At 38.5% G+C, this 21,557-nt stretch overlaps 1 protein-coding gene across 1 annotated transcript; it reads left to right on the top strand.

Annotated features, from left to right (window-relative positions):
* The first annotated feature begins 4,709 nt into the window (after positions 1–4,709).
* On the top strand, positions 4,710–21,496 carry LOC146486116 (ferroptosis suppressor protein 1-like). The gene is made up of 7 exons (XM_085098333.1): positions 4,710–4,932; positions 11,336–11,518; positions 12,469–12,704; positions 14,159–14,363; positions 17,138–17,287; positions 18,128–18,331; positions 20,186–21,496. The coding sequence occupies exons 1-7, from the start codon at positions 4,836–4,838 to the stop codon at positions 20,344–20,346; spliced, it is 1,236 nt and encodes a 411-aa protein (XP_084954459.1). The 5' UTR covers positions 4,710–4,835; the 3' UTR covers positions 20,347–21,496.
* Positions 21,497–21,557: the final 61 nt, after the last annotated feature.

Here is a 21,557-nt window from a genome sequence, read left to right as displayed (position 1 = left end):
AGTTTTGTTGCTGTGTGTGGTAAATAAAAAGGTTCCCATTGTTGGTCAAAACCCAGATTTAGCCGGTCTTAATTTGTCAACGCTATTGTTTTCCTCATATTTATTTATTTTTTAAACGAAACTATTTATTTATTTGTATATTTATAGGCAAATTAAAAGATTTTAGCCTGATTATCTTGAGGCGGGAGGAGGGCCTCATGACCTTTATGTCTCCACTCAATTCAACAGGCGTTAAAGAAAACCAACAACACCACATGAAAAACGGACAAAAACAGTAAGAGTTCGTGCTCTCTCCTCTTTTCGAGGGGTTTGTAGTAATGTTTAAAACACGAGCAGCAGTGTTTTATCGGGATTTAAAACCACGAGGCGCAGCCGAGTGGTTTTAGACCCGATAAAACACGTGCTGCGAGTTTCAGTCGGTGTTGAACGGCTTCAAAAACATTCCTGGAAAAGCGTGTGTCAAGAGAGTTCATAACAATGATGCTTTTGTGAACGTTGGAAATTAGCATACGAGAAAAGCATTAAACACCACTTAGTAATAAGGAGGAGGTTTTATCGGGTTTCAAAACCACTACACGTGATGTTTTATTAGCCATTTGATAGGTCAATGGGCTTATGAATTATGAATTAGTTTTTTAAGGGATTATCTTGTATCCGTTGTTATGGATGTCTTGATTTTGTCAAAACTTTAGAAAGTTACCAAAGTTGACTCAAAGTTTATCGCAACCAAAATTGAAACTTTCTATACTTGACATTTCTTTTCTTTATTTCTTCAAACAAGAAAAAATCCTCAAATTTCTTCCCGCTACGAATATGGTTGCCATCACGATATTTAGGGAACAATTCATATCACGTGACCTGGACATTTGACACCTTCAAGAAACAACCAGGGTTCTTTTTGGGATTGCGGAATTAGTTTCATGGCTTTGGCCTTTGGGTCAGTTCTTTGAGTTAGGGTTTGTTTTGGGTTAGAGTCGGGGTTTGGGCGTCAACAAGTCACGTGACAAACCTCGTCACACTACAACACCCTCGAGTATTAAGGTGGGGCTCTACCTGAATTTGAGTGAAATTTGAAGAGGTCTTAAGAATGGATAAAAGAAAGAAAATGATTTTTGGAACACTAACAGACAGTCGATAACCACGCAAGAGCACCCCAGGCTGCTAGTGGACTAACTTGGTATCCGTCCATTAATTATTAACTACAAATTCCAAGTATAAAACTTCACTAAATCTTCAACATTTCTTATTTCTTTTAATTTTACCAATCCTTCAAGAAAAATTATTTCCTTCCAAATATACCTAAAAATCACCCAAAAATTCATAAAACACCCCAAATCATTGATTTGTGTTATGAATGGAGGGTTTTTGTATTGCTTAAAATGCAAACAAGATATTTCCATTTGACCGATTTTAAGCGGCGTGAAAACGGCTTTCAGGTGAACCCCCACCTTAAAGGAGCGCACGCTTCGCAATCCGTCAAAGGAGGTCCCGTCGGAATCTCCTCCGATGATGAAATTCGATGGCTTCCGAGGCCGCCTTCGCCTTTACGGCCTAAATTCAAAATTTACTTAGTTTCTAGGCCACAAATATTGCCCAGAAGCGCTTGAAAGCGATATTTTAACCGAGAAATTTGTCTGAACAAAAGAATAATCTCTTTTACTTTTCTCGATACAAAACATATATTCAATGCAACTTAAACCCCCTTTTCACGGATGACGGATTTCAGCTTCTGAATGGCGTGACATCGTGTGGTTCTCCCAAAAGGAGGTTATCAACGGAAATGGAAAGACTAACAATTGTTCTGGTTCACTCATTTGAGCGGGAAAAGGCATTTGAATGAAATTTGAAGAGGCTTTAAAGAAGGGATAACTGGAACACCAACAGACAGTTGATATCCACGCAAGAGCACCCCAGGTTGCTAGTGGACTAACTTGGTATTCATCTATTAATTATAAACTAAAAATTCTAGTTTTAAAACTTCACTAAATCTTCAATATTTCTTATTTCTCTTAATTTTACCAATCCTTCAAGAAAAATTGTCTCCCCCCAAATATACCCCAAAATTCACAAAACACCCCTCAATACAGATTCACGGGATGAGTGTAGAGTTTTTGGATTGCTTGAAACGTGAACGAGATATTTCCATTAAAGCCAAGTCAAGTGGCGGAAAAATGGCGTTTAGGTAGAATCCTCCTTAATATCGGAAAGCTGCTTTCCCGTAATCAAAGGAAAATTCTTCCAGTCACTCATAATTTTTTTCGTAATAGCATTTACAAGGTTCGTAAATGTCGAATAAATTTAATTTAAAGGCAGTAAGTTCTTTGTTTGTGGAGAAATTTTCAGAAAAGTCTGGTCTAGTAAGGGATGTCAAAACAGCAGAGTCCATTCTTAGAGAGTTTGAAACTGCTACTACAACAAAATACTGTTCCAATAACACAAGTTACCCTGGATTTAGAAACACAGGTAAGTGATTGTACATTTTTAAGAGTGAGCCGGTACAACTGACGCGTTAAATCAGTTTAACTGTAAATGAGTGCAACTGATTCGACCTCGCGTCCGGCTCGGGTCATGACAATGTCCGGTTCCAATTAATACACTCGATTCAAATTGGGTGAATGCTTACCTTTGGGTTGGGGGTTGGGGGTTTGAAATGGGGGAGAGGAGGGGTGGGGGGGGGGGGGGGGTTGAAAGCCACTTTCTAAACAGCATTAGTATAAATCTACTAGTGTTCTATCACGAATGCCGTTCTCTGATTGGCTACGCTACTCGCTATCTATTCTGTGATAGATAGTGAGTAGCGATTTTCAACAAAATGGCGCCCGCTTCTTCGCGTTTTCGAAGTGTCTGCGATGAGGAAATAGATAATTTACTTGTTTAGTTTTGAACGACTAGTAGATTTATACTAAAACAATTAGATTATTCGCTCTCGATTTCTATGCGTGATAGTTGATTCGGGCTTCGCCCTCATCAACTATCACGCGATAGAAATCTCGAGCTCATAATCTAATTGTTAAAGAGAATTTATAACACATGTTCTCTTGACTAAACTTTAGTCAGGAACCAGAAGGGAATGTTTCTTTTTATTTTTCACATTAGAAATACTGTTTCTCTATTACAGATATAAAAGCGCAGAATCATAAAGTTTTTTGGGAAGGCAGTAGCCTTAAGCTTCCTTTTGACCACTTTTCATTTATTGTGGTTAATCGCAAAGTGTACGACTGTCAACATGGTGTGGACAGACATCTGAGCGAGAAAAGGAGAAATCAAGCGGTAGGTTTTCTTTTTACTCTTTTTTCAGTTTCCTCATATTGTTCTGCCTCAGCCTGACATTGCTTTGACTCTTCCTGTAGGCTGGTGACCACGCCTACCGAAGAAATGGAGGCGGAAAACTTGTCCAAGAGTCAAGAAAACTAAATTGCCCTGCACAAGTGCACATGAGGGAAATCATCAAATTCCCAGAGTCCAAGGTAAAAGTAGTATCAAAGACAATAAAAACTCGGAATGAATTAAAGGGAAGAATCAATTAGAGTTAATCTGGCGTTATACTAAGTGTTTTTGTTATGCTGTTACTTAGATACTCGAAAATACAGAGTGGCGTCGCAAGACCCAATCAAACTGAACTTACGAAAGGTCATAGAAGAGGGAAAACCACTGAAAACTGAAAGATGGATACACGTCAATTTTTCCTTCCGTTGATAACCACACCGTACACCCAACTGGAGATGTAAGTTCACAAATTAATGATTTTCGGGAGACGGAGATTAAATTAGAAAAGCTATCCTTTTTGTTTACATAAAAGACCGGCACTAGTAGCTATGGGAATTGTATGCCAAAGGTTGACAATTGGCTTTTGATAGTGGTAGATACTGTGTTGGGGTAAATATCCGGCTGCCAATATCTTTCTCTTCCGCAAGTAACTTCAAAGTCCCCCCCCCTCCCCCTCCGTGGGGTCAACTCCGTTTGATGTGTGATCAGAATTCATGCATGGGAAGCATGTATGTTTACCCTGGGTGCCAGAGACTTTTCATGTGCGGTTTCCGGCTTCGCCGCTCTTGTAAAAAAGTGTTCCCGCCGCACGCGCGCGCGCGCGAGATAATTGTACCAAGCGTAATGTCAGTTTAAACTACCCTCCGTTTCAGTAAACGGGCCAGCGTTTTTTTTTCTACTTAGCTGGTGCATCTGCTGGAGGAGCGCTGACCTTACCACACCAGGTCTACTCCTTGTGACTTCAGGAGTGAAAACTCTGAAAAAGCTCTTGAAATAACTTTTGAAAGTATAGTAAAATCAACAGATTTCCACGTGGTGCATTTCAGGTTACTTAAGGTTTCGTTCGATTGACCGTATTCTGGAAGAAGAATAAGTGGAATAACTGTTAGATTTGTCTTTTTAGGTAAATTTGGGAAGAGGTAGCTACAAACATTTGATAGTAGACAATAATTTTAGAGCCATTTTGTATTCCAGTAACTCCAAACCCCCCCCAAAACCCCTAATGAGGGATTTTTCTAGTAATCATTGTATTCAGCCGAGTTAGGCCAGACGTCTCAAAATTTCTCACAACATTTTCTTTTAAATACTCAAAACTACTCAACCAGAATGCTTAGACGAATGAGGTGCGTGAATCTGTCCATCGCTTTACCCTTTTCTGCTTGATTTTTTATTCATCACTCGTGCCCGCAAGTTAATGTTTGTCTTGTCAGCGATCATTTGCGTAATTCGAATATTTTATGCATGAAAACAGTTCTTTTCGCTTCGCTTGCTGAGGTGGTTTTGTTGTTGCCTTATATATACTCGAAGCAATTTGTGTTCCGTTTCTACTCACGTATTTCGCTAAGAAAATGTTTGCGGCTCGACTGAAGAATGCAACACCTTTTCTGGTGGCTGGATTGGCGGGAGCGGCTACTTTGTGCGGATATCAAACACGTTATTCCACAGGTAAACAGCAGACATTTTGTTAAGCTTAAAATAATGGCGTGGAAACTTAACCTGTGCGTTGCTTTGTATGCATTTTCTTGTTACTAGCAGCTAACGTGTCTTGCATCTTTGTGTTTTGCGGTGGAAGTGAGCCGGAATAGATCAATTGTCTTAAAGTTAAGTGCTTCTAATTTGCATGTGCAAGCACCTAACACGCGTGTAAACAATAGAGTGGAAAATTCGACTTGCAAAGACTATCGAGTTTTCTAAAATTGGCCTTTATTCATTCTCTGTTCAAACCTTAATTTTTTAGCTTGTTCTTACAATCGCTTTTGAAGACTGACCGGTATGACTGATCGATATAATGATGTTAACATTCCGTGACCAGGAGGCCTGCCGACGCCCGTTTCTAATAACATTATAATAGCTCTTGTCACGCAAAGCAATGTATTTGATATCCCCACCGAAGCAACCTCCGTAAATACTAAAATCTTAAAACTAAGACTTTTCCGTCTTATTTTAAGATAGGGGATCTTCATATCCCCTGTATCTCCATATCCCATTATGGGAGATTATACAGGAATCAATTTAGATAAATGAAGACTTATTAGAGTCTTTGTTATAATTATATAAGATAAAAATTCGTCTTGCAAATTGTTTTGAAGTCATTCTTCACTTTGAAAAACAACCTTTTCTACGCAAAATGGCTGACCCAATGCATTTTTTTGGGAAAAATCAATTGATCTTATAATGAAAACAGTTGCTTCATGCAATGATCCAGATGCTATCAATTCTGTAAAAACCATTTTAGTTCTCCGTAAAAAATTGACCTTAGTTTAAAAGCACAACCTAATGATATAATTACTTGGTTAATGCCTTTCCTTGGAATATCCATATTTGTCCAGATTTGCCCACAGGAAGCCCAAGCTCAAAAAGTGAGCGATGATCATCTTGAGTAATTATACACTGTGGCAGTCACGGCGCAAATATGAGTTTGTATGGGAATTATATTTACAATCGGGTTTAGGATGTACAAATACCGCAAAGTTCTTAATAACAATGACATACCTTGCTTCTATGATGTATTGCTTATCGTCTGTTTGCTTCTTTTGCTGATTTGAGGCCATTTTAGCGAGTTAATGCTTATTAGGAGTATTTCTACCTCCTAAGCCCAATCGTAAATATTCTGGCCCATACAACCTCTTATATTTGTGGCAAGATGATTATCGCTCACAGCTTGAGCTTGGGTCGCCTGTGATTTGCCAAGAATATGGGAGTGTCAGTATAAGTTTCAGTTCTTTTCATGTAAATCTACTGTGCTGTCCATGTAAAATAGTTGTGAACCAGAGTTCGACATGTTGAATGCCATTGAATTTGATCGTTGGTCATGTCATGGTACATGTACTTGAGGTGTCAGATTTTGAGTAGCAATCTTTTTCCTACTTGCTTTTCTTTTTCAGAATAACATGATATAAAGGACTCTAGTCCCTCAAACCCTACTGTTTCTTATATGAAGCAACTTTAAAATTCTAATTGATAATGCTTTAAAAATACACAGGCAAGTAAAAACTTAGTAACTTGTAAGTAACTTTACACTAATAAATGAAGGGCTGGGAACTGACTGTCTTATGTCCAACTTTGGCCTGCTTTTTCATTTGCTCAAAAGGCCTCGTGTAAAATTTCTGGCGCTTATGAGAAAAATGAAAACTCAGCCTAAAATTTGACACACATGTAGGATAGCAATGCTTTCAGCTCTTTGATTTACCATTGGGTAGTAAATATTACATTAATCATGTAACCTTCCAATGCTAAATGCTCCAGGTTAGTGTTGGAGTGCGATGAATAAGTGAAACACACAACTATTTTTTCTCATTAAATGTTCATTTATTATGCAGTTACAATGCCTGGCTAGGAAAACAAACACACAAAAAAGCAGAGAAACAAACAAAAAGTCATCACAAAAAAAAAAAAACCAAAACTACTTACATGTTTCACTGACTGGAAAGAAATTAAATTCATCACATGGCCTTAGATGATTCAGATATTTTAACTTTTTGCTGTCAGTATTCACTGTTCCATAATGCAATAATTGAACGTCTGCCAATGAACACCCCCCATAGGCGGACACCTCTCATAAGCGGACACTTGGTCATGTTCTCAGCTACATACAAACAAGTTACATTTTTAACCTCTTACAAGCAGACACCTCTCTTAAACAGGCACTTTTTCTGGTCCCAAGGGTGTCTCCTTAGTGGAGGCTCAACTGTATTGTTGATCTTTTCTTTTCTTTTCCATCATTATGCCTATCAGGGAACAAATTATGTCACGGAAAATATTGGTAAACTAAAGAAGCAATCGTTTTATTTTATACAGTATACACATAGCATGAGAACGAGATTTCAAAATAATAAGCACTCCTTGTAAGGAGAGCTAACAAGGGACAGCACAATTTTTTCAAGTGATTATTGATAGGTAGAAATCAATATATACCAGAATGATGTATTATTCAGTGATGACACAGGGCCTGGCATACTTGCACAAAGGAAATCCGAGTGCTCCTATCAGGAGTTGAACCTAAGACTTTCCAATATATTACTAGTTTGGACGGCTCTATCACTGAGTGCTACAGGAGACGTGTGGGAGCTAAGGCCAATAAGCTAGGTTGATGGAACAAACATCCTGCATACTGCTAGGATTGAAATGTCAATGTGTGGCGTACATGTATGCACAGTGGATGGAATATTTTTTGTGATGGAATATCAATATATATGTAGGAGTTACAATAATTGACAGGTAAATCTGTGGCAGTGGTCAGAGTCTACCTCCAAAATGAGGCATAATTGTATGAGTGATAGCAGTTCTGAAAAGGGCGAAAAGGGCTGTTGGAGACACTGAAGGGGGCTCAGCAACCCAAGTTTAATCAGTAGCAGATGGGCTTTGGTCGGTTGATGGCACACTGTATCAGTGCTGTTGGCTAATGATTCAATACCACCAGCCCTTATCGAACTACTTAAACTAGACAAACTAGCAAATATCAATAATATTTATGCAGCAGCCATACATTGTTTTATTTTGAACCCGGATCTCCATAACCGACAAGAAATAAGGTGGGATTGGTTTTACAGCTCACTCACTTTGAAAAAGAGTGGTGGCCTGTACTGGCTCAAATTAAAGTGATCTTGTACCCAACCATGGGATTGTTCAGGGGCACCTTAGACTTGGATGCTGAATCAGTGGTGCAATTTAACTGTACTTTGCATAAGCGTTGATACTTAATTCAGAACACCATGTCTTTGTACTGTAGATTCATGTAGAAATGCTATCCAAATTATGACTTGGGAAATTCTTTCCCAGAGTTTTACCTAAAAAAAAAAAAAGGTGATTAATTACCACTCACTAAGATGAAAGGTGTATTTGTGAGTGACAACATGGCAAACCTTCTCAAATATTATTTCCTAGAGTTTCCTAGAGTTCAAAAAAGGTTTATTAATTACTGCTCATTGAGATGAAAGGATATTATTATGAGAGACAAAATTGGACATTAAAGGGTTATGAAAAGTGACAAGATTGTTGGCCATGCATGTAATGCATAAGTTGGTGGAACTCCCCTCACTCCCAGACCCACTGAAGAAATGTTATTACAAATACAGTCAACTCCCTTGTAAGCGACCACCCTTGGGGCATGACAAAGTGGTCGCTTATGGGAGGTGGTCGCTTACAGGAAAGATCAACAAAATAAGCCTAATACTGGATTGATTATTTAATTATATGAAAAATATTACCTTGTCAGTTTGGATTAATTTGTTGTTTTCATTTTATATTTGCATTGACATCGACAGCATTTCCACCACAATTTGCAAGGTGTTTTTTTTACTACAACTGAGTCACAATTAGCAAAACTTTCATATCTTGACTTCAAAAAGTGTCACCCCGGACTTACATTGGAGCTTTAGTACCTTTAGGAATTATATTTTCCTTTGTCATATACTATAATTACCTTGCACCAGGTGATTATAGCAGCATATGACACAATCCTCGACTAATGAGATCATTTTAATCTTTTAACAATCACCTGAGCAATTATACTAAAATAATATTGATTATTAAAAACTGAATCATGGTATAATGCAATTCGAGGGATTTGATTGGCTTAGCGGCCATGGTATATGAGCCATTATACCATGGCCGAGAAATGGCAACCATTAAATTGTCTTCTGGTTGTTCTTGCACAGCAAAATCAGTAAGATCTAGCAATATTTCTTGATTGTTTTTAATAAAACAATTATTCCACTTGCGCTTGTTGGATATGAGATGATTATAGCCAACTCGGCGCTACGCGCCTCGTTGGCTATCTATCATCCCATATCCAACGCGCGCTCGTGGAATAATTGTTAAATATACGAGCGATGACAGAACTCCCCAAAACATGGTTACTTTGGACCACCAAAAGGTCAGCAGTATTCAGAAGTTATACTGTATAACCCTCAACTTAATGCATCAACACACTGGTCCATACGACAAGAATAGCAAAACTGACTGGGCCTTACATGTACATGTAATAGAACGGTTTTTAGAGGTCACTATGCAACAACAACTGTACATGCACATACGTGTAGTGGACGAGGACTATAAACCTTTTTACATTAACCATCGTGCATTGGATTTCAATTCTGCCCATTTCCTGAACTGAGGGATAAATAAGTTGCCAAGAAAACTACCATAACGAAAAGTTCCCGGACAAATTCTGATGTTCGTTACTTACAAAAATGGTGAAGTCAAAAGATTTCGGTAAGGCCCGTCATGTATGAGTATACGTTTCGTCTTTGTGGAAGCAAATCCGCTGACTATTTTGACTGTTGTATCAAAAGACATGAAAAGAGACCGAGAAGAAACAAATGAAAAAAGTTTTAGCAAACAGGAGAGTGTAAAGGGTGTAGATGCGTGAATGGATATTCATTACGCGCTGAAATGAACTGTAAAGAGTTCGGAGATGAGCTTTAAAAAGGCGCAGACAATGCAAGTTGTACGTAACGTAAACATGCCTGAAATTTTCCTTTATAAAAAAAAAAATTATACAACAATCAGTAAGAAAAAGTAAAGGCGCTCGAAGATCAGATTTAGACAAGGCGAAGTAGAACATAAGAAGACGTTAAGTCAAGATGCGTAAAGAATCTACCTGTTTATCTTTTGTGGGTGATTTTATAAAGGCTATCATTTTCAACTTTATTTCATTTTATTTAGTTAGACGTCTTGCTTGATGGCACCCCCTTGCAGGACTAGAAATTTTTGAATAAAGGTTGAATAAAGAACAACCTTATGTAATATGAAGATGCGTAAAGAATAGCCTGACGCTCTACTAAAGGAACGTAAATGTACGTATAGATACCGTTTGCTACTAAAACTAAAAAGTTATTGAGAAAATACGTTTTAAAGACATAGATTCAGACGAAGGGGGAATTGTGCGACTCAGAAAAATCAGTCCACGAACTGAGAGACTTACGAGACTGTAAGCAACTATTCGTACTATGTTAGGGGCCCTTGTGACAACACTTTCGTTTTATTTATTTTATTTTATTTTTTTTTACACTCTGAACTATCTGTTTGAGATACTGAACCATACCGTTATAAAGTACCAAAGCCCTAACACCAGTTGACACGCTGCAGCTGATGTACCCGGGCCATGATTTGTCCTGACACGCCGCAAATGGCGTGTCAGTAACATGGTTCTCTCCGGCACTCCGCGTTTCTGACACGTCGCTAGATTTTTCGAACGGTGTTTGGGTTCTTTAACGTCTCACAGACAATGGCCAGTGTAAAAGCTGCATTCTGAGACCCCTCTTATGATATTTTAATATAGGGCCCTCGTCCATATTTTGTTTCTCAATCTAAGTTTCAGTAGTGGTCAACCAAACCATTGTATCATACCGGTGTCTCAGGTCTACAACTACACAGACTCCCCTTGAACCATGATCTCTTAAGGACGGTGCCTGCTTTTGTGACCACGCATACGTTCTGCGCATCTCGAGATACTCGGGTTTCCTATGGCCGATGCCTACTAATACAGGGATATTTTTGCGCGGTTTAAAACGATGCCGAGAAAGCAGAACTTAGCAAGTGCTCTTGGTATTCAAAAAAAAAAAAAAAAAAAAAAAAAAAAAATTGGGGGTAACCGTGCATTTTTCAAAGATAATAAAGCTTCGATATAGAGAAAAATGCCTTACATTGCTTTAAATTTTTACTGCTTTTTTGGATTGTTGTTGCTTAATTATCTCTAAAAAAAATGCGTGGTTACCGACAATTTTCTTTTTGGATTCCAATAGCCCTTGCTAAAATCTGCTTTTCCCACATAGTCATAAACCGCGTAAAAATACTTCGGTATTAGTAGGCACCATCCTTAAATGATTCATGTTCTTATTATTCACAGCTGTGTTTGCTAAAGATGAAAACGTTCAAGCTTTCAAGGATACCAGTGTTGTCATTATTGGTGGAGGATATGGTGGAATTGCCGCAGCTAACAAGTTAAAGGATCAATGCAAGCTCACTCTGATCGATGCCAGAGATGCGTTTCACCACAACATGGGTGCACAGAGGTCATCCGTTGAATCAGGTGATTTATCCTCTTTATATATCAGGTAGACGTAGAAATCTTCCTGGCGAGTCGTAGCCTGCGTAGCTGGCGGTATTGTAGGCGCGCGCGAAATAAAGTTTTGGCGGCGGAGCCGTTAGAAGCAAGCGGCGAAGCCGCGAGGAGAATGGGGAGGTTTCCGCGTTCGTCAAGAAAACTGTGTTCTTTGAACACCGAGAGATAGACGTATTGGGTAAGTGATTTACTTGAAGGAAAATAAACAATAATTGGTTTTTGCGATTAATTCAAGACGCAAGGAAACGCCTTTTTTTTTGGTAAAAAAAAAAATTGGCGAATTTGTTGACGTAAAAAAAAAAAATGCACAGTTTGTTTCACTGAAGTCTCAATCCAATTCCATCCTCGGCATCTGTGGCCACACACTAATTTCCATCGACTAGTAAAGAAACTTTTTTAGTTTTCCTTTCCTGTAAGTGTGACTGTTTGGCTTTTAACATTTTTAGCAAAAATAGGTTGGATAGTCTCTTTAATTAGAGCTTGCTTTCGATTTTACAACATTTTGAACCTTTTTTGTGACTGAAAAGCAAAAGAAAAGAAATAAGGAAAGAAAAACAAAACAAAACAAGTCAAAAAGGTTGTACTCGTGTTACTTCATTTGATGTGACTGGTCAGAGCGAATAATTTGGTTTTGGTTTGCAATCCGCTTGGGCCCGAAATGCCCACTGGAACATCTCCTTGTAGTTACTTTATGAAGCGGTTTTCAACTGAACACATCATGCCAGACCAAACTTGTCACTCTTATCAGACGCAAGTAGGAGCGTCAAGGGCCAAAAAAATTAAAATAAAAAATAACCGTATAGGAGCAAATTACGCTTACTTATAATTTGTTCAGAAAATTCGCTCTAATATCAATAGTCAATTTAATTTGCAGGAACCACATTAAACCAAAGTGTTGTTTTTATTTTCAAACACAGGATTTGTTAAGAAGTGTTTAATTGATTATGAACCAACATTTGGCGAATCGTTCAAGCGAGGAAAAGTCGTCAACATTAGCCCAACTCTGAAGACAGTGACACTGGACAATGGCGAGAAAGTTGCATATGATGAATTGATTATTGCCACTGGGACAGGTGGTCCATTCCCTGCAAAGCTTCCCTTGGATGTTGATAAAAAGAAGGCTATCGATTGCTATGAGGAATACGTAAAACTCGTAAGTATACCCTGAAATGGGATTCAAATTGTGTCATACATCAGATACATTTTCAGTCCCAGGCTGTAAAAGAGAATTTTTTTTACAATGCTTTGTCAAACAAACGCGTGCATTCTTCAAGTGAAAAGTCGGGAGCGAGCGAGAAATTAACCGGTTCAAGAGGAACTTTTTCAGGTCACTTCCTCCACAATCTGGTTTTCAGATAGTTTGTAGTCGCCTGTTGTCGGGGAGGAAGGAGTGGGAGTGAGCGTGCCGTTTGAGCACCAAGTTCATTACTGGGTTGGCAACCCGGCCCGTCCCCAGGGTCACTCAATGTTCGACATTGGGGTTTGATTTTAGCCTTGGGATGTCTCATCGGGACTGGGAACGAGGTCGCTTCCCCCAATTTGAACGATGTTCGACATATAGGTTATTGGGGTTTAATTTTAGCCGTAGGATGGCTTTCCTGGCTTTTGGCTCGCTTTCATGAATGCTTTTCAACAACACCGCCAAGCAATGTAACTCAGCGTTCTCTCGCCTTTCGAACCACGATTTAATGACGACAACTCTCTAGAATTCCTGGATTTGGTGAGTCCTTTTCCTCTTAATTTGCTGTTTTTCACTAAAATTAGTTGTTAGATCGTTTTCCCGGAAGCTTAATACGTCAAAAATAAGGCTCAAATGTGTGACAAATAAATGACAACTGCCGGCCAATTCACACGCATTATGCATGCATGAGGCTATCTCTCGCCTGCTGTCTCATCCATACAGGGCATAACGAATATGGTCTGTGTTCAATATGGCAAACTACGGGTCTTGGCGCTTTCCGGCTGTACATGATCACCTCAGCAAAGAAATCTGTCAATCATTCGAGAATGTGTAGAGAACACGCGCCAAAGTAGTTCAGCTTCATTGAACGTGCATTATATTCTGTTCGAAGACACAGCGAATACCCTGCTAATGATTGTATTATTCCCCATTCTTTAATGTCTGTCAAAATTGGACTGTTGAAAAACAAAACAAATTTTTACAAAAAAATGTGAAACTAATAGCGCTTTAATTGTTTTTAGCGTGTGTAAAATAACTTGGAACAATAGAAGGCAAGCAAATTAATAAGTGGTTACTTAATAGTCAGTTTTTTAAAATTTAGGTTCTGTTGAAAGCTGCCGACTGGCAAATTATTTTGGTACATGAGTGTTTATTCCATTTGAGAACGAGTCATGTGACATCTTTACAATGAACTCGGTAATGATTTTTCGTTTGCAAGTAGAGTTTGCTGTCAAGAGAAGTTGAAGTAAGAAAAAAAAAACACTGGACAAAGAAACACATTATTATAACTGGCTGTAACCTTGTTCCTGTTGAAGAAATGTTTCGGATATTTCAGTATCCATTGTCAGTTCAAGATGCTTGCAAATTTTGGACTTTTTAAGGGCGTTTACAAATAGCTGATAAAATGCTTCAATTTCTCTACACAGGTTAAAGACGCTATGAAAATAGGTGTGGTCGGTGGAGGAGCTGTTGGCGTAGAAATAGCAGGTGACATCATGGAGGACTACCAAGACAAGGCGGATGTCTATTTGATACATCCAAGGGAGAATCTAGTCAACGATGAAGTCAATGAGTCGTTTCAGTCCACAATCAAGGCTAAACTTACTAGTCTAAGGGTCAATATGATACTAGGTATGTTATGTAATGTTTAAAAAACGAGCAGCATTATTTTATCGAGTTTAAAACCACGAGGCGCAGTCGAGCGGTTTTAGACCCGATAAAACACGCGCTGCGAGTTTTTTGAACGGCTTCAAAAACATTCCTGGAAAAGAATGTGTCATAGAGTTCATAACAATTACAGTCGAACCTGTATATAACGGCCCTGTGTTAAGCGGCCACCCTCTATTAAACGGCCAGTTTTCAAAGTCCCGATTTTTTGGCTCATACAAACGCTGTATTTGTTACCTGTATTAGACGGCCACCTCTATTTAGCGGCCGCGGCCACCCGGTAGCAGTCCTGTGTTTGTCTTTCTTTGTTATTTTTACCTGTATTAAGCGGCCACCCTTCAGTGGGAACTAAGCCATATGTTAGTTTATGCGATATTTTATTGTGCTTAAAATGCGACATGTACAAAGCTACTGTAGGCTGATACTCGGCCGTTTAGTATCGTTAACACTTTTCAGATGTCCGCAATGTGCTGAAGTATAGTACCATATCACAAACGGTAAAACAAGTTTGTTTTGAATATGCTTCACTCTTTAGCTAGAAATTGCTCTTTAATTATCTTGTTCCTCAGCCATGTGATGGAGAATGAATCGCCTTCAAAGATCACTGTCAGATGCTATAGAACATGCAGGACAACTACGGGCGTTTACGCAGTACCATGGATAACAGGAATTGTCGTTGGCAGTGTCGACAGTTAACGACTTTGTTTAAAGTATTGATCGCTTGAAAGAGTGTTGATTGTCCTATTGTTTCCTTTCATGAAATATTTTTGTATGATACGCCATCAAAATTGACATTAGACCACGCCGAGTGGGTATTTTTAGCGATCCTGTATTAAGCGGCCAGTTACTCAAGTCCCGAGGGTGGCCGTTATATACAGGTTCGACTGTATGCTTTTGTGAACGTTGGAAATTAGCATACGAGAAAAACACCGTATACTAATGAGGACTGTTTTATAATAATAATAATAATAATAATAATAATAATAATAATAATAATAATAATAATAATAATAATAATAATAATAATAATAATAATAATAAAGAAGTTTAATTCCATCATCATGGCAGTTAATCTGAATTACAATGTGGTTACAATTGTACAACAATAAGAATTACATACTGTTAATCAATCAATGAGGGACTGGGTTACAATAAGTTTCATATCAAAATTACAAATAAATTCATACTTATGCAAGTTAAAAATTGGGTATAAAGTCTAAAAATCTAAAGATCGTTGAAAGCTAAAATAGTGCTTGGGAAAAAACTATGGCGCAATCTTTCTGTCCTGCATTTAATTAATGTATATTTATTAGCGCTTCTCGTTGGATAGTGATGCATGTGCTCTCTCGTTACTGGAAGATGTTTAACAAGAGGTCCTCCTCAACGCATGCACGTGATGTATTATCGATTATAGGTCAATGGGCTTATGAATTATTAATGGATTTTTGAAAGTATTTTACATTATAGGGTATAGTTGTGTATGCCGAGTTGACTTTCGCTTCAAGAGAAAGCGACCGAGTGGTCTAGTAATTATTTTAGCAGTCATCGATATGATCGCCGTCGTCGATATGGTCACAATCAGCAAACAACAATATGTTTGCTACGTTTCCAAAAAAAGCAAACAAATAAACAACAATAACAATTTAAAAGAAATTATACTCTCGGCACTAAACTCAGCACAAAGCCCGCGATCCGTGAGTGATGATCAGTTTACTTGTACGTGACGTGGCATGAAAGTGACATTGCCAGACGCACCAAAAAACCCGAAAAGGTGGTTTGCATTGCCGCCATGTTGGTGGACAAAACAAAAGAAAAAATTTGTTCACAACGTTTGCATAAAAAAGGCAGTGAACTCCCAGAGGAGAAAAAATCTTATTGTTCCTGTCCACCAATATGGCCGCCATGACGTCTCATGCAAACCATCAATTGATGTACGGTGATGTACAATTTTACTGAAGTAATTTTTGTTTGGAAGAAATTTTATATGGTGAACCATGAAAAAAAAAAACAAAAAAAAAAAAAACAAAGCAAAACAAAAAAAAACAAAAAAAAAAAAAACAATAGAGTGCTTCCATCTCCCATCTCGGGACGATCCGTCTCATAGTTCCCCTTGGAAATTTGACATTCTTAAAACTGGTACCTGAATTTCGGAGCGTAGCTTCCCAGGTTTATATTCGTTTTAAGGATTCCTAATTTCTTTGGGCAACTATCAGCCAATTGTTTCTCCCTCCACAGAAACCCTATATATAAGAAATAAGGCTATAAGACTTTACAAATCAACGGAACAGGGTGGGTAGTATTATCTCCCGTCCACACATATTTTTTTGTCAACTGTTTTTCGTATTCGTTTTCTTTTCCATCCACACGTTTTTCAATTTCATTCGGTTTCGCCATCCGCACGTTCACACACCGTGAAACGACCGAGACGATCAAAAGCGGGCCTTTTTTCGTTATTATTAATCATCATCTCTTACGAGATGCTTTAAGCCGTTGTACGTTTGATCGGAAGGGCGAGTTTGGTAAAACTTCGGTTTTGTTCGTACTTGGCATCAGACAATTGATCTTAAAAGGTCCTCTATAAGCGGCGTGGTTCATTTTGGATAGCACCCGTTTTGATCAACCGTCAGCGTATAAGGCGAAGATACAATAAAAAAGGATCGAGCTAAACACGTATATGTGTTTATTAGCTGCAATCGCTGGCCTCATTGTTATAATCTGACAACTTTAATCTTTTTTAGGTGAAAGAGTGGTAAACATGGACGAAGTAAAAGAAAAAGGATACCAGAACGTCATGCTCGTGACCGACAAAGGAAGAAAAATGAAAGTGGACTTAGTAATCCCCTGCACTGGACTACAAGTGAACACTGTTGCTTACAAAAATAGTTTAGGTTAGTAACAATTTTACATCGTTAAAAAAGCTCAAATAATTAAACAAACAAGCAAACAAAATTAAAGAGAACAGAAACAAGCACCAAACCGAAAAAAACAAAACATTGTCCTCGTTTTTTTTTTCTAAAAAAAGAAATGGTTTGAATTAATCCATGCTAAGGGACCGGTGGATTATTTATTTCTGTGTGCTTACAATTCATCATAACAATTCGTTAGATTGTCTTCAGAGGCTGAAAATATTGTGAGCCTCCCTAAAGTACAGACTCAAATATGATGTCCCTCCCTAAAGCATCGGTCAACAAATCGTGGCCCTCCCCCCAAACTTTGTCCCCCACCCCGCTCCGCCACTAATAAATAATGATCGGTTCCGAAGATTAAACAAAGTGATTTTTGGAATTGCATTATCCATCGATTCAGTTTCCAATAATGTTTGTTACGGTTCTAACTTATTTCTGATTCTGTGGAAGAATCTTAGACGTGGCTATTTACACGAATAATGTTGCAGTGCGACGTGCCTTATCGTGGCCACCTAACAAACTTTTTTACAAGTTAGCCAATCAGGATACGCGAATTTGATTAACGGTCACGCCTCCTTGCAAAGTCCAACAGGCAAGTGACGCAACAACGAATTATTGAAAACATGTCGTTTTGTATTTTATGGCTAATTTGTAAAAAAAAAGTTTGTTGGGTGGCCACGGCAAGGCGCGTCACACTGTAATGGCAATTTTCTTACGGTGGTGTTTGCTTTTTTCTATCAGTTTTAAAATTAAATTATTATCATTTTTTGTTAATATGAAGGAGGATGGGCCAGTGAATCACACTGCTTCTTTGTATTTCAGGAGATAAAATGAACGCGCAAGGTCGTCTCAGCGTTAATGAATTTCTTCAAGTAAAGGACGTACCAGATGTATATGCTATCGGTGATTGTAACGATGTACCTGAGATCAAACTTGCGTACCGTGCTGAAGTTCAAGGAAAATATGTCGCAGACCAGCTAAAGCTGAAGCACGAAGGAAAACCTATGAATCCCTACAATGTTAACAGTACGTTAACTCTTGTTTGCTTTCTTGTTTATTTCCTTACATATTCTACAAAAAAATAATACAGACGAGATTTGACAAAGCGCGCCCGGGGTTAATGGGTTTTTCTGTGAGATATTTTTTGGTTCAAAATTTTTTGAAACAATTTTGGAAGCATAAAAATTATTTCTTGGCTGAAAGTCATTCATAAAAAAACGTCAAGATCCGGTGAAACCGTGACGTCTGGAGAGCGAGTTAGAAAGTAAATATTTGAGGAGGATTTGGGGGCGTGGCCCTGTGGTAAGGGCGCCGGACTTGAAATCCGGAGTTCCTGGGTTCAAGTCCCGCCTCGGCCACGCTTGTAAATAGCCAGCTGGTTTACCTCCTGCCAGTTGGGATTTTTAGCGTAATGTTTAAAACACGAGCAGCTGTGTTTTATCGGGTGCCGAGTGGTTTTAGACCAAAACATTCCTGGAAAAGCGTGTTTCAAGAGAGTTCATAACAATGATCACTGCACTGCACGTGATGTTTTATCGACCATTTGATAGGTCAACGGGCTTATTAAGAAACTTCAAAGAGTCATGAATGCCAGTGTTCGATTGGCTACTGCGCACCTAAGTATTGTCACGTTACTCCTTTGCTAAGAGAACTCCACTGGCTGCCAGTGCGCTTGCGCGTAGATTTTAAGATTCTCCTTGTTACATTTAAGATTTTTCACGGTGTTGCGCCTAGCTATCTTAATGATCTGATATGATATATGATAACAAAAGCACAGTAGAAAACCTAACGGAAATAACGAAAACAACAACAATAACTAAACGGAACAAAACACGGGATAAATCATTTTATACTTGTTTTATACTTATTGCAAGCCAAAGCGACCAAAATGAACTCAGTGGCAATGTTTATTGAACTCGCTTTATTGCATGAACTTGGAAAACCAAAGGTTGAGGGCCCCTTCTACAGGTGCAGACGTTTTGTTGAATTGGCTCCAGGTGAATGTAGGATAAACATACAAAATAAAATACTTGAGAAGACATGGGAAGAAGACAGAAAAATACGAGAATTTAGTGGAAGACCTGTTAGGGGAGGGGGGAGGGGAGGGGACATTGTAAACACAAGGAAAATAAATTTAAATGTAAAAACCAAATAACAATACGATAGGACATACAAAGTGCTCCCGCTGGATAACGGTAACGTAAGGTCTGCCCACAGGGCGTGATTTGTTGCGTTAAAAATCGTCCCATGTAACGAGCATTTCATCACCGTGTATTGCGTAGATAGAGCTGTTTTCATTTGAGCGTCGTAAAATCCAAACCAAAGTAATTACTCTGGCTAATCACAACAGACGCAAACAGTGTAATGAACCAATCAGAAATCGAAGCAAATACTTGTAACCGGCGGCAAGCGCGGGAAAACGCGTGCGAGTAAGGCACGATTGGTTTTGGTTTTGCTGCTGATTGGTTGAGAACGTGGGGCGTGATTTGCTGGCCAATCACTGAGCGAAGTAAAGCAAAACCAAAGCAAACGTGAAATTACTTTCGACACTCAATTGAAATCCGCTCTATTGTGCTGAATTTGGGGTTCCCCTGCTGTCGATACCACTTGGTCGCGTGTAAAGTAGGCGCACGAAGCGTGTAAAGTAGGTGCACGAAGCGTGTAAAGTAGGTGCACGAGGCGTGTAAAGTAGGTGCACGAAAGTAACCTCTCAGTACAAACACATTAATCAGTTATGAACGAAAAGAAAGCGGTTCGGGAGGAAAGGACCAAATTCTTTTCACTGTCGTATTCAAGTTTTTTTTTTTTCAGCACTTACAGTGCATGGAAGAGGAGATGGATTCCATTCTATTTCACTGATCACCCCTTTTTGTATTTCAGAGAGTATATTCATGGTATTGTGCTGTGGTAGATCTGGAGGAGCCGCTCAAGTCTGGAGGGGCTGGGTGTTTGGGGATTGGTTCGCTTCGAGAATAAAAGGCAAGAATGTCTTCACTCCGATGCAGTGGAAAAATATGAATCAGAAGATGCCTGAAGATTGAAGAACTTAAAATACATGCTTTGTAAAAGTTCCACAATTCCTTTCACGATTTCTATAAATGAGAAAGTTTAAAAGTGTTAAATGTTTGTTCAACAGTAATGGATGAACATCATCTAGAGCGTTGCGTGAATTTCAGCCGTCTCCATAGGTCGCTTCAGTTACTCCGAGAACGTTATGACTAGTCTCTTATACGGAGGACGGAGGAGACACTTATGTCCAGAGAAGCATATAAGCCAGACCTTTTTGTCGTTTTCATATGGCTTCATGTTTGACAGAATTGTTTGTGTTTTAGTAAGTATTTAGGGTAGGGGACACTTTGTGATGTCTATCATACATTTCATGCATCTCATATCGGGGAGACGGCTGAAATTCAGGTTAAGCTTAAAGGCATATTGTACTAGAGTGTCTTTCGCATAGGTTAACTTACTTAGATCCATTCATAATGTAGATTTTTTTACATTTGACTATTAAAATATTAATAGTTTGATTGTGTACCTCGTACGCCCTTCCCTATTTCACTAGGAACAAAGGATTGTATCCTACTCAATATCCTCTTGTTTTTAGCGATGTCCGTACCAAATAGTTTTGTGCACCGAAACACTGTGAACTATTTAGGCTTTTGCACATTGCGCTAGCATTTTAGTGAGGGGAAAGCATTAAGCATTATTCAAACAGTTTAGTGGCATTTTTCCCAATTTTCTGAGAGAAAATAAAACTATTTTTAAGAGAAAATGACAACTGAAACCCGATAAACATTTTTAAATTAAAAGAGACGCCAAGCAGCCAAGCCCTAAAATAGCTGAGTGAAGATTGACTTTATCTTTACTGTGTTACATTGTATTTCTTGTATTAAGAAATAGACCATTGATTCATTGTTATATCTAGGAGTCAGTTTATATCCTGTTGAATTAATTATTAACATTAATAAATAAAATAAGCAGGTGTATACTGACTCATTATCCAAGCATTTTAGTGACTGTTTGGAGGTAGACCTATCATCTTAGAGCTGAAAAAATGGAGCACTAAGTTGGAGCATTTTAGTGGGGAATCAAAAGCATAATGTGCAAAAGCCTAGGACTATTGGTTAAAAACGCTACCACGTGCCTTTTCTCAAAACGTTTTTGCTTTTGTACGCACTGCGCCCCTATGTTCAATTTGTCTCATTCATCGTTTGTTGGTTTGTTTTGGTGAAAACTATTCATCCCATTTAGT

The sequence above is a fragment of the Pavona decussata genome, unplaced genomic scaffold, assembly GCF_977016875.1.
Source record: "Pavona decussata unplaced genomic scaffold, jaPavDecu1.1 SCAFFOLD_21, whole genome shotgun sequence".
Taxonomy (NCBI): domain Eukaryota; kingdom Metazoa; phylum Cnidaria; class Anthozoa; order Scleractinia; family Agariciidae; genus Pavona; species Pavona decussata.
Note: the sequence above shows the minus strand (reverse complement) of the source record. Positions and strands in the feature narration are given on the sequence as shown.

Bases quoted from the DNA above. Each gene is read 5' to 3' on its own strand.
- LOC146486116 (XM_085098333.1), top strand. From the start codon at position 4,836: ATGTTTGCGGCTCGACTGAAGAATGCAACACCTTTTCTGGTGGCTGGA. The intron at 12,705-14,158 runs GTAAGTATACCC...TTCTCTACACAG, and splicing joins ATGAGGAATACGTAAAACTC to GTTAAAGACGCTATGAAAAT. The intron at 17,288-18,127 runs GTTAGTAACAAT...TTTGTATTTCAG, and splicing joins TGCTTACAAAAATAGTTTAG to GAGATAAAATGAACGCGCAA.